Here is a 12,235-nt window from a genome sequence, read left to right on the forward strand (position 1 = left end):
AAATTGTCCAGTTAAAACCCCCTTATCTTTCAAATGCAAGTTGCTCAAAAGATTCGGCTTGTACTGCTTCTTTATCACTTAACTACGTTAAGGAGTGGGGGGCAGAGATACCAGGAGCTGGTAGTTCCAGGTTTCAGTACAATGCTTCTCGTTTCTCTACTCTTTGGATCCACACAGATCTGTATCCGATCCCATTACTATGCAGAGGCCACAAACAAACAACAACTTAAGTCTTACCTTCCTCTCAATGCGGGCTAACTGCTCTTTATAGAAGGCCTCTTGCCGCTTCAACTCTGCCTCCCTGCCTTGCAGCTCCACAGCCTGGGAAGAACAACAGAGCATCAGCAGAATAAGAAATTAAAAATAAAAAGTGCGAGTGCAAAGAAAGCGCATGGGATGCAGACAAACTAAATGGGAACTAAAGAAATCATTGCTCAGGACTGGTGTATGGGATCTTCTCAGTGGAACTACAAACCTTCAGTACTGCAGTTCATTTTGGATTATCCCCACAAGTTCAAAATGCTCTTAGTCAGTATCATAGTCAAACTCATAACCTGGATTTTATTTGTCCTTATTAAAACATCTAATCATAAAAAGGTGACACCTTCCTATTGCCTTTTTCAGAACTCCACCTCATCCAAGTCTTTTTCCGTGAATCATTATGTTTATTACTCCAGTTCAATGTTCTTCACGTTACCTTAAAAATAAATCTCAAATCCTCCACTTTACACTTTCCCCTTGGAATGTCAGCAAATCTCCACAGATTTAACACATCCCTACAATCACAAGGAAGATCTGAAACGCAAGCAATACCCTCTCTACGCTGCAACATTTTTATTGCAACAGACATTCTCACTGACCATGCATTTGCTTTTACAGACATACATCCGATTACCCTGATAATTAAGTACTCTCTCCATATGTTCTCTGTGCATACCCCACCAGCACCCCCAGAGTTCCTCTGGCTGGGTGCACATTTGAAGGGGATACTAGTGTCAAGAGAATTCCTCTTCCGTACCCTAAGTGTGACACTTCCAAAACGGCAAACTTGGTATACAAGCATGTGCTTAAGCATAACCTGGTCATCAATTAAACGATGCTCAATTTAAAAAATATAAAGTGTGTGTGGTTAGAGCAATAGCTTTTGCCTTTTAGCTCTTTACAACCAGCAGCACTTCATTGCATTCCCACCCCTAAACTGAACGAACATAAGAAAACATGGCATTGACGGAACTAGGCCAAACTTTTTACGTTTAAAAATTACAAGAAACAATAGCAAGAAAAATGGCACTTGTTTTCTTCTCCTGTCCCACCCCAAAGTCTCTGTGGCCACATAAGTTATCGCCAGGCAGAAGACCTTTCAAACCCAGAATTACTAGTCCATTTAACATGAACGCAAACCCTGCAAATCTACTGCATCCCAGCAGCATTGCTCTTAACTTTTAATGATGATGATACAATCCCACAAAATGCTGGTCCAATATGATTAAGCAGCTAGGACAGAAACATCCCCATGGGCTCAGACCTGTCATTTTACAGCCAAAAGCCATCGTTAATGAAAAAAATTACATCTGAAAGCAAGTTGCTGTGCGTTTCCTTCTTTCTGCTCCCCTGCTGATAGAAATACAGTGGTATAATAGGACTTTGAAGAGATTTTAAAGTAGGCAGTGAAGGATGGTTGGTAAGCAAGAAAAGGAGTACATGAGACAGGGGAGTTGCAGGGATGTGGTGGTGGTATCTGTTTGTTTTTAAAATAAAAAAGAAATATTTTTGTTTCCACGTTTGCCAGCCCAGTCAATAGGGTAAGACACAAGCACTATAGATACGCATCTAAATCCTCTTGCTCTCAAAGACGTTTGATTAAAGGCAAAATCTCTGGCTTTGGTTTACTCAGAGCCGCTATATATATTCCAGCCCATGAACCAGCTCAAATAAGATGGGAGAAGGATGCGAATGAGCTGCCCCATACATGCCCCTGACCAAAGAGATACTACAGCAACAACAGGGGCACTGGTGGGCACTTTGTAAGTACCAAAATTATTACCATTATCTGGTATGAGAACCATAGCTATCCTTCTCAACCAATATCCATCTTCTATACAAGAAAAGGACTAAGCAATTTCAACTGAAATGAAACAGATGTAAGAAAGCAGGGTGGTCTGGTGGATCATCAAAGGACCCTGATTCTCCTGCTGATTTTTCTACATAAAGCCCATAATATCAGATTACTAATCAAGTGACTTGTACTTCCTTAAGGAGAAAATAAATAAGGACAAGAAAGAGAAGTAAGATAGTAGTGACGTCTCTCCACAATTCAGGTGGAAGGTGCTTTTCATGTGAAGTGTAATACAAGGAAAGAAAATAAAAGTCAAAAGATGATCTCTTAAAAATGCAATAGAGTTTTGCTTCATCTAAATAAATTACGTGGCAGTGCTACTCTCCTCGTGTAGCAGACTATTCTGGGAGCATGAAACCAATACATGTAACAATACTGGTAAGAGGCTTTATTCTGTTTCTGGCAAGACATCGGTCCACACCCACACACACTCACTCATCTTTTCAACCTATGAGCTTGCCTGACCTCATTCACGAAGAAATTCAGCATATTTATGCATATGAGACCTCTGGAAGGGAACACAAACCAAATACCTAATCTCTCAAGTAGGGTGCTGAGATGCAGACACATTAGAGGTATGCTGATCTGCATGATGACATCCTGCATGGAATTCCAAGCAGGCCTGACGGGAGGGAGGATGCCCACAGTGAATAATGCCTCCACACCAATGCACCCTGCAGCAGACAGACATTCTGTTAGTGACTTCCCCAGGATCTTGCAAAACTGATGTCAAAGAATCAAAACTGGATCTCCCAGCTGCAGACTATGATCTCGACGTACTCCCCATTCTTCCCCCTAAGTATTTTCTCCCGTATTATCTCCCGTTATGTCCCACTTATTGCCCATAAGTTCTACGATGAACCAGAGGTTGCAGAGAAAACTTCTACTTGCAACTCAAATGCATCTTCAATGCCTTGCTTGTTTTTCAAGAGCTGCTGATGTTTCAGTGCATTGAAGTACACTGAGAAACATTCCACTTGTGAGAGATCCACTTGAAAGTTGCTTTCTGTTTCTCTCTATCCCCAGCTGTTATTACTAGAATCTTTAGTACACTTTATGATGTTTGAAGTATGAATGGTACAGTCAGAGCATGTGTCATTTGAAATATTCGCTGTTCCAAACTGGGTTAGGCAACAAGGGACATTTTGTATGAATACAGGATATTTATTAAGAGTTCCTCTAGTCCTGCTGCTTGTTCCCTACCTGAAGTCAGAAGCCTGTGATGTCCCAGACAGAACTGGCTGCTATGGAGATGATTACAATTTCACAAGGGATTGAGATTGCAGGTGCCAAACAAAGCATCAGATACACTTTTCACATAAAGGCCTTCAGAACTAAAGAAGGAAGGAGAAGGGAAGACATGCATGAAAACACACTGGTTTGAAAATAATATATCAGAAAGTTGCATTTCACATCCACGCTGCAGAAGCTACAACAGAGTTTGAACTTATAATGCAAGAGATGACCAAAGCCCAGAGATGACATCTAAGAAACTATAGCATAGAACACAGCAGAGAGTGTGGTGTCCAAGAAGTATGAATACAGAAACAAAACAGAGGGAGGGGAGGAAGAACATACATAGTTGTAGAACACATGAATGTACCTAAAACTTAGAGAAGTAGCATGGGACAGCACGTATTTGCAAAAGAGAATGCATGCAATAAGCAACTGCCCTCTGTACAAAAACTATTTATAAGAGATATTCAGGAAATGTTCAAGAATTTCCTTTGATGGTGTCAGAAGTTACAAGCACTGCGTTCTTACAAAAGGACAGCGAAGGTGTACTACTAGCATGCTGCTACAGCTTCCGTGGGTATGGATCCATGGTCTGGTTGAGGGCTCTTTCAAATTCTTGCTATGTTTTATCTTTACACTTTTTCCACAAGCCCAAAGTTTTTCAGGTTATCTCACTGTTGCTTTGAACAGTGACAAAGAGCTAGGGCAGAGTCATGTGCGATTCTCTGCCTCCTCCCTTTATCAAGTAACCCATTTAGAAACAAACTGTGAAAGCACATTTCTAAAGCTACGCATTACATACTGGCTCAACTGAAGAATTCAAGCACTGGCCTGCTAGCTGACACACAGGCCAAAAGAAATATTTTACAAGCCTCTTAACTGAGGTAATGAAATATTATTGGTTCATTCTCCATGAGCAAAGCCAGACACTCTCAGCCTCGTCCTGAACTGACACCAACATGCAACACATCCGACTGTGCAACTGATCTTCTAGAGCTGGGCTTCGCTCTAGCTACATCCATTCACAGATTAGCTTTTGCTTCGCCCTCCACAAAATATCACCAGATTTTTATAATTTTTAATCACAGTCCCTTCTCATCACCTTGTTAAACATGAAAAATAGGAAGGAAATCTGCTCGAAAAAAAGAGGCTTGTGGCAGGGTCAGATCACAGTAGGGAATGTGGCACCCAGAAATTAAGTGTAGCAATAGCACAGCCCACAGCTGATGGCTACCATCAGGCTGTCTCTCTCTGCAATACTGTTGAGATTCTGGGATTGGGGAGAGGGCATGGAGAAGACTCTACTGAGGACAAAAAAACCACAGCCCTCTCTGGCAAAGGGCAAGCTGAGCTAGAAGGAAAGGTCCATACCTCAATCTATACAGAACTTCCTCAAAGGCAAGTCACAGCACTTGGCAAGATTATTGCAAAAATATTTATCTTCTTGGCAAAACACATTCACCAGTCACAGACGAACTAGTGAGATGACGCCTAGAGAATCAGTCAGAGGCAATACAGGGAAATAAGCTACAAGGATAAAGGAAAGGTCCTTAAGTCTTTATAAAATGCCTTGTTTCTACACCATCCTGTCTTGGCTGAGAGGAGTTATCAGCTTCCCCCAAAGGTATCCACTAGGATCTCTGCAGCGGCACAGCAGAGATACTTTGGCTGGGTACCTCAGCTTGCCACACTTCACAACTGCAAATTCTTATACCTCATGCTTTTCCATGTCTCTTCCAGTGCTGGTAGCAGTCCAGGTGGTAGGGAAAAAAACCAAATGCTATTAAAGGCTCCAAGCTAGAAGGGATTGACAGCAATTCACTAAAGAACAGAACTAGCTCCAAAATTAGCTAGTTGGCATGTTCCTGACCAAGCCTAAAGGGAATGGCAGAGCTGAAAGGGCAACACTGAAACACCATGAGGCAGGCTGCACACATCATGCCTGAAACTGAGCAGCAGAACTTTACAGAGAGGCTTGTACCAGACAAGTAACCATGGGGGAGCCTTGACTCAACCCCCACTGCATCACTAGAAATACCACCATTACTGTGAGGCTGCCTGCAGTCACTATTCCAGACACGTGAGGCCTACAAAATCACTTACTTTTTGTCCTTTCTCTCATTCTGTTTAAAGGCAGGCGACTGGGTTTTGTTTTGTTTTAGAACCCAGATACAGAATCATTGCCTTAAAAAGCAGTACTGGTGTAACCTTCATTTCTTTCTGTTTCTGCTGCTCTCTTAGGCAACAACACACATCACCAAATCAAGTTTGGTTTCAGCAGCTGTAAGCTACACAAAAGGAACCAGTGAAAATCTTTATGGAGGAAATAATATGCAATTTTCTAGCTGAACACCTTTTAAAATGTAATGACAGAAAATAAAATCCTGCATCTGTGCTCAGCAATAACAATCTGTACGCACGCAGTAACAACATGACACTTGGAATAAGCAAGATCCAGACAAAAAAAAAAAAAAGAAAGAGAGAGAGCGCTTACCCAGGCGTCCAAATCTGCAGGCTTGGAATAAAGAGAGCACAAGAGAGAAAGGAAGAGAAAAAGAAGAAAAAGAGAAATCAGTGATTTATGGAGGTTGCCTGCTGCTGCACAATATAGCTTTTAGGATGACAAGTTTAGAAAAGTTCCTTAAAAATGACAAGCATCTTCAGCAGTGCAGTGCTGTCCCCTGTTGGGAACAGTGCTATTAAAACAAAACAGAAGCACATGCACCCCAAAAAATGAAAACAAAGCAAAGCCCCCAAAGACTGTTGCAGGACTCCCCTGTAGGGTGGAAGGTAAGCAAAGACAGCTGTGAAACTGCCAGTTTCAGGTCATGCAAGGTGCTGCATGATCTTAGAGATGCTGACATCTACAACATGCACCAACGAATGTGGCAATGCTGGGCATACTCACAAAGAAGCAGCCAACAACTCTGCTGTTTCCAAATTACTTGCAAAGAACAAGTATCCTTTTGCAAGGGCATTTTTGGATGCACAAGCTGACCTACATAGCAAGTCATCTTCTTTACTGGACAATTTCAAAGAGTGCTTCCTAACAGAAAGCCAGTTGACTGATCAGATTTCCAACTAGATCCCTGTACACAGGCAACTGAACACATCTTTAGTGCACAGTTCAGACCTCTGCCAAATCCAAGCTGCCTTCACCTGCTCTTTCTTTTGTTGGCAAGCCTATTTAAGAATGAACACAAGCAGATGAAGCAGGCTGCAGTATCACCTCTTATTTATTTATTACAACTTTTTACTTACCCAGTAACCCAGCAGCAGCAAAGCAAGTATAAGATGATAAACATTTCATGCCCATTTCCAACCCCTTCTGAAGCCAAGGCATTTATGAGGCAGCCACAGCTCTCATTTGTTGTCAAGGGCTGCAAGCCTTCCCTGCCTCTCAGGACTAGATTCAATCAGCAGCACATTCGCTAAGCAGGAACTTCAGAAAGGCTGGTCTTTTTTATTATGATTATTTATTTGAGGGGAGTTGACAGGGCAGGAGGAACTTTCCTCTTGGTCATAGTTCAGTGCCAGAGGGAGCAGACGGTGGAGCGCAAAATGTTTATGGGATCTGCCATCATTTTAATGGCACAGAGCAACTACTTCAGGTAACTGAGGGATGATCTGTCATCAGCTATGTGTGTCATCCATCCTCATCCTTTTCAACAGCTGAGAGGGCTGGAACTGAGTATCTACAGTTCAGCTGGGGGAAGCCCACTTCCCCTTTTCTGCAGACAGGTTTGATACAGCAGCATCAAATCCTTGGCCAAACAAACCAATACACAACAGGTGTTCACCAGTAATCACTGGCCAGTCTTGACAAAAGCCTGATTTGAATAACATTTTTCTTCCTGCTGATTTTTACAGTCAGGACAGATGTGCTTAGTTTTGTTTTTACATTTTAGCAATTGCAAGGCTGTCCATCCTCAGCAGATGGACAGGAGGAACACAGGGCTCTTTATGGTACATGTTACTATTTCAGCAGGTAGGTCATGCACACCAATAGCTCTTTACTGGATGTACATCTGTCATCCCTGGGGTGCCTAAGCCATTAACTGTCACATTCCTGGTGGAAAAATGCTTGCAGGGCAAACTGCACACGAGGTACTAACTCAGTGGCACTACACAGCCGCTGAGAAGAGAGCAAGGAGAAGGAACCAGCCCTATCACCAATAGATGGTCCCTCTTAAACCCCTATAAAACTGTAATTCTGCGGTTGTGCATTATAAGGAAGGTAACACTGTTCGCAACCACAGGTCACCTTTCCACAGGTACTGCCAAGGGCTTCAATTTTGTCATCTTTCAGGAGGGGGGGAATTATTACTCCAAGACTAGACAGATATACTCCTCTGACTGGAAACAGGGAAATTAAAACAGGTGTAGATGCAGTAGGACATATTGCTGCATTGGGAAAAAATAACTACATTTGCAGTGAAGCACAGACTAAATAAAATATAATAATAAAATAATACAAACATTAAAACCCAAGAGGGTTACTAGTTTAAGTTTCGCTATCTCCTAACCATGCGCTAAGATCTTTTGTGGACCTACATTTACCAAATTGACTGATAAGAAAATACACAGCATGTCCACTAATATTTTTAAAGTTTAAGTAAACTGCTTAAGAAATGAGCAACATCTGGGTTCCTTGCTTCCTAACCAAGTGAATCTCACTTCCAGCTGCCAGCTCAGGGCTTACGAGTTTTATAATCACAGCCTTGGAACACAAGCCGCCATCTAGCACCCTTGGTCAGTACTGCTGAACTCTTCTTCTAAAACAAGAGTTCATTTCTCTTCGAGGCAACCCCTTGGATAGCAATTACAGGAAGCTGAAAAAATACTAAAAATACTGGATTTAATCATTTGGGGTCAAAACCAAATCAAGATACTATTCTTGACTGCATCGGAGGCAAAAAATTAATGAACCAGGATCCAGGTCAAACCAGCAACCCCTGTCCTAGGTATTCATTTCACAAATCTCACATTTGAGCACTGATTATTCCAGCAGGGGATGCTTCCCCACGTATGTATCAGCAATCCAACTTCCAACGAAATCAAGAATATAGCGCCAAATTAGTATTTCACACATACGGATAACTTCCAGCATCTTTTCTGAAACCCACATACCACATCACCCATAAGTGCCTGCCATAATGCATACCTCACTCATGTCTGTCATGGTCTGGGCAAATGTGAAAATGGCAGTGAGCAATTAAAACATAGTTCTGCGATTGGTGGTGAGGGAAGGAGCAATCAGCACGATAAAACTGCAGCCTTAGGAAGGGCAATGCCTTTGTAACCTGACTGGAACCAGCTTCACCCTGGATTACCTTGCTGTAGTCAATAACTCTGTCATGTAACTAATTTCACTACAGCATGACCAATGACTCAGGAATCCAAACTACCAGCATGGTAGAGATCTCTTACTTCAAACTCAACACAGAGTATTTCTAGGGGCACTGCCAACTTTGGGAGTGGAAGATAGAGTGGGAGAAGCGAGAAATGAGAGGCAGCAGGTGCCCAAAACCCAAGACAGCTGCTGGCAACAACTTTTGCACTCATGTCAGTATCTGAAGAGCTCTGCAGCACATATTCTAACATCTTCATGACCAGACTTCATCACTGAATGAGCGAAGAGCCATTTCTTCTTAAAGGCAATTCCAGCTCTAAAGTCTTCCACCATGGTAGGAATTAAAGCATTTAAAGAATACATCTAGACATTTTGTATCCACTCCAGACCTTTAAACGCTTCCAGTTTAGTGGAAAATTGAAGCAGTATCAATATTAAATGTAATGAGAGTCAGAGATGTAACCAACTGACAAGAGAAAGGAAGCAGGAAGAGACACTGAACAGCAATCAGTTTTGAGGAAAGGCTGTGATGAAATTGCTCAACTAATGTACACAGAGAATACACAATTCTATAAACATGAAGATGGGAAGCAGCAGAAAAACCCTCTGCCCTTTTATGATGCAGGGACAACTGCACCTCTAACACTTACAGCATTGCTGCAAATAGGTTTGCAATGCAGACAGTTGATAGTTTTCATTTAAAACAAAATAAAGAGAAAACTATTTTATAAAATCCAAAGTAAACCATCTGCTTTCATTGCTTGCTTTAATACTTCAGCCCATTCCCACATTCTCCTTTTCCCATCACCACTTCTATACATGCACACATACAGTTTTCATTTTGTAGGCTGCCAACAGACAAGGCATTCAATGTCTATAGAAATCTTGCAAAGCGTAGGCTCTCTAGAGATGGATGCTCACGATGCTTATTTCTGGTAGCAGGTGAGTCAACAGCTCCCTCTAAATTTTTACCTCCTTGCTTAAATTCCTACTCTGCCTGTTAGACATAAGAATCTCCAAGTCCCTGACCAATTGAGCAAAAAAGAAAAAACCTCCAGAGAAGGCATCATGAAATTCTGCATTAATTATGACTTTCTATCCCAGAAAATATTTCAGACCCTACTGAGTCAATGAGGTATTTTCTCATAAAGCTAGAATTAAAGGCCACTCAACTCTTCTTGGATTATTTCTAGCTCATAATCATTAATACAGACTCCCATTATGCAAGCCTAAGGGTGGCATATGGCTTTCTAGGGATAGGACAGACGGAAGAAAATAACAGTTACGCATACCTACATCCCAATCTCATTTCTGTGCATGCATATGGGGACATAGCTTTCCCTTGCCAGATTCTTAAATACCAAATATATTAGCTTCCGAGTCAAACATAGTACTTCAAATACAACCACTGTTTTGGGGGGGGGGAGAAACAGTTAAAAGAAAAAAAATCAAGATTACATGCATCATCAACCCATGTGCCTCCAAGCTGTAAAAATGATGAACCACATGAGTTCAGGAATTCCCTTCCCACATTTGCTCCTAGACACTACATGCAATTTTTACCTGCCTCTGAACAAAAGAGATATTTATAGGCACCAGGTTTAGCATAGTACAGTGAATACAGATTTCCGGCTACAAGATTAGAATCTAGTTTATTTTTTAAAATATTATCTCAAAAACTATACAGTTTAAGAGAAATACAGTTGACTTTGGGGTTGCTTTTTAATACAGGCAACGACTGTCTTAATTACATGCTTAAGTAAGAAAATTCTGGAAAGCCTTCAGTCATGATCATGTATCCCATCTCTACAAATCCCTTCTGCAGGTGGAAAATCAGGTGCACTTTCGAACTTCATTTTCACCCACTTTGACAGACTTGTAAGTTCTCCCATTCTCCCTGCTCTTTCATCCCGGACACATGCAAAGCACACTTCACACAGCGTTAACAGGCTTAGTACCTTTCCGGGGGCAGAATCCAACCTACCAGTTTGCCAAGATATATGTGGGAAAGATATACAGTAATCAATATTTAGTATGTATCAAGTGGATTTCAAAGCCTTACAGAAAGGGCCAAAAAAAAGCATGGGGGACTCAGGTCAAAATAAATGGCCTAGGCTAGTACACATACACAACCATCCTTGTAGTAAGGTGTTACCTAGAGAGTATAATGGAGCCAAAACCATGTAGAAACACTAATCAGACTGCCCAAGGAAAAAAAAAATATAGAAGTGAGGAACTTCACTACTATCCCCTTCATTTCTATGATCACTAAATAAAGATAGGCAGTCAGCACTAAATTGCCCTACAACCAGTTCTGAAAACGTACCTCAGTCTTCGCCTGCAGCATTCCCTACATCCTAGGCCACAGTCAGTGTTATGAAAAGGCTGCCAATTAAGTTGTGGTTTTGAGCTATAGACAAAACGTCCACTAGAGACTCTGATTCTTGCTTCCAAAGCACTTGCAACCCACTGTGTGTTTTAGGAAGAGAATATAGTGGCTCTGGAATACATGCACTCTCAGCTCCTCACAAGGCTGTGATCAGAGAAAATGCTGCAAGGTTCATCTTTTAATGAAGTCCAAGTACATCATAATGAAATCATCTGCAAAAAGAAGAGTGGAGATTCAGCAACAACAAGGATTTCAGGCTATTGTAAAACTGTATTCTTTATTTTTATATTGCTATCTCCAGGGCATGACTGTATCAAGAGCAACCTGCAAATCTATGTCACTGCCAGCAAAATTTTGATTTCCATTTGATAGGACAATTTGCAAACAGCAGTTTTCCACATTGTGCAAGTGCTCAACATTTGTAAGAACTACAAGAATTCAATGCTGATTCAATCCCCATTTACTGGGCAAGGGAACAGACTCTTGCTCAAAGGAGATGGCTTGTAAAAATCCAGGGCATGGGGAGAGCATTCTGTCTTTCTACGAAGGAGCAGTACCTGGTAGTCTCTCAGCAAGGATCACAAACCAGGTGTTACTGCTGCCGTGAAGAACAGGCTACAGACTGCATAGGGTATAGAGGTAGCATGAAGAGTTAAGCAGTTTGAGGAATTTTCCTTAGGAAAAGACAACAAAACGTCACTCGTAGTGGAGCTCTTGAAGCTCAAAAATCATGCTACATGCTTTTTACAAGGGCATGTAGTGATAGGACAAGGGGTAATAACTTTAAACTGAAAGAGGGTAGATTTAGATTAGGTATCAGGAAGAAATTATTTACTGCGAGGGTGGCAAGAACAGTTTGCCCAGAGCAGCTGTGGATGCCCTGACCCTGGAAGTGTTCAGGGCCAGGTTGGATGGGGCTTTGAGCAGACTGGTCTAGTGGAAGGTGTCCCTGCCCATGGCAGAGGGATTGGTGATAGGTGAACTTTAAGGTCTTTCAACCCAAACCATTCTATGACTCTATGCTAAGGAACCAGAGAATTATTTACTCCTGGACCTTTTGATCAAAAGCAAGAAGCTTGAAATTCAGCTTTAAAATAGCATATGCTCTAAATATAGCAGTCAGATGACCTGACAGAGCTAA

General features: G+C 41.6%; 1 protein-coding gene across 9 annotated transcripts in view; it reads right to left on the reverse strand.

The window, feature by feature from the left end:
* Nucleotides 1–12,235, reverse strand: part of CHCHD6 (coiled-coil-helix-coiled-coil-helix domain containing 6) — a 115,868-nt gene that overhangs the window by 74,521 nt on the left and 29,112 nt on the right. For 6 of the 9 annotated variants that reach the window (XR_005827770.1, XR_005827769.1, XM_040593350.1 and 3 more), the window contains 2 exons: nucleotides 5,847–5,867; nucleotides 238–321 (listed from right to left, as the gene is read on the reverse strand). The exons of 1 other annotated variant lie outside the window; for it this stretch is intronic. Coding sequence is in view for 6 of the 8 variants with exons in the window: in XM_040593350.1 (XP_040449284.1) it covers nucleotides 238–321; nucleotides 5,847–5,867 (105 nt within the window). In the remaining 2 variants the exon portion in view is untranslated. The remainder of the gene's footprint in view (nucleotides 1–237; nucleotides 322–5,846; nucleotides 5,868–12,235) is intronic. 2 more of the 9 variants (XM_040593348.1, XM_040593346.1) reach the window with 1 other exon arrangement.

Source organism: Falco naumanni, chromosome 4 (assembly GCF_017639655.2).
Source record: "Falco naumanni isolate bFalNau1 chromosome 4, bFalNau1.pat, whole genome shotgun sequence".
Lineage (NCBI taxonomy): Eukaryota > Metazoa > Chordata > Aves > Falconiformes > Falconidae > Falco > Falco naumanni.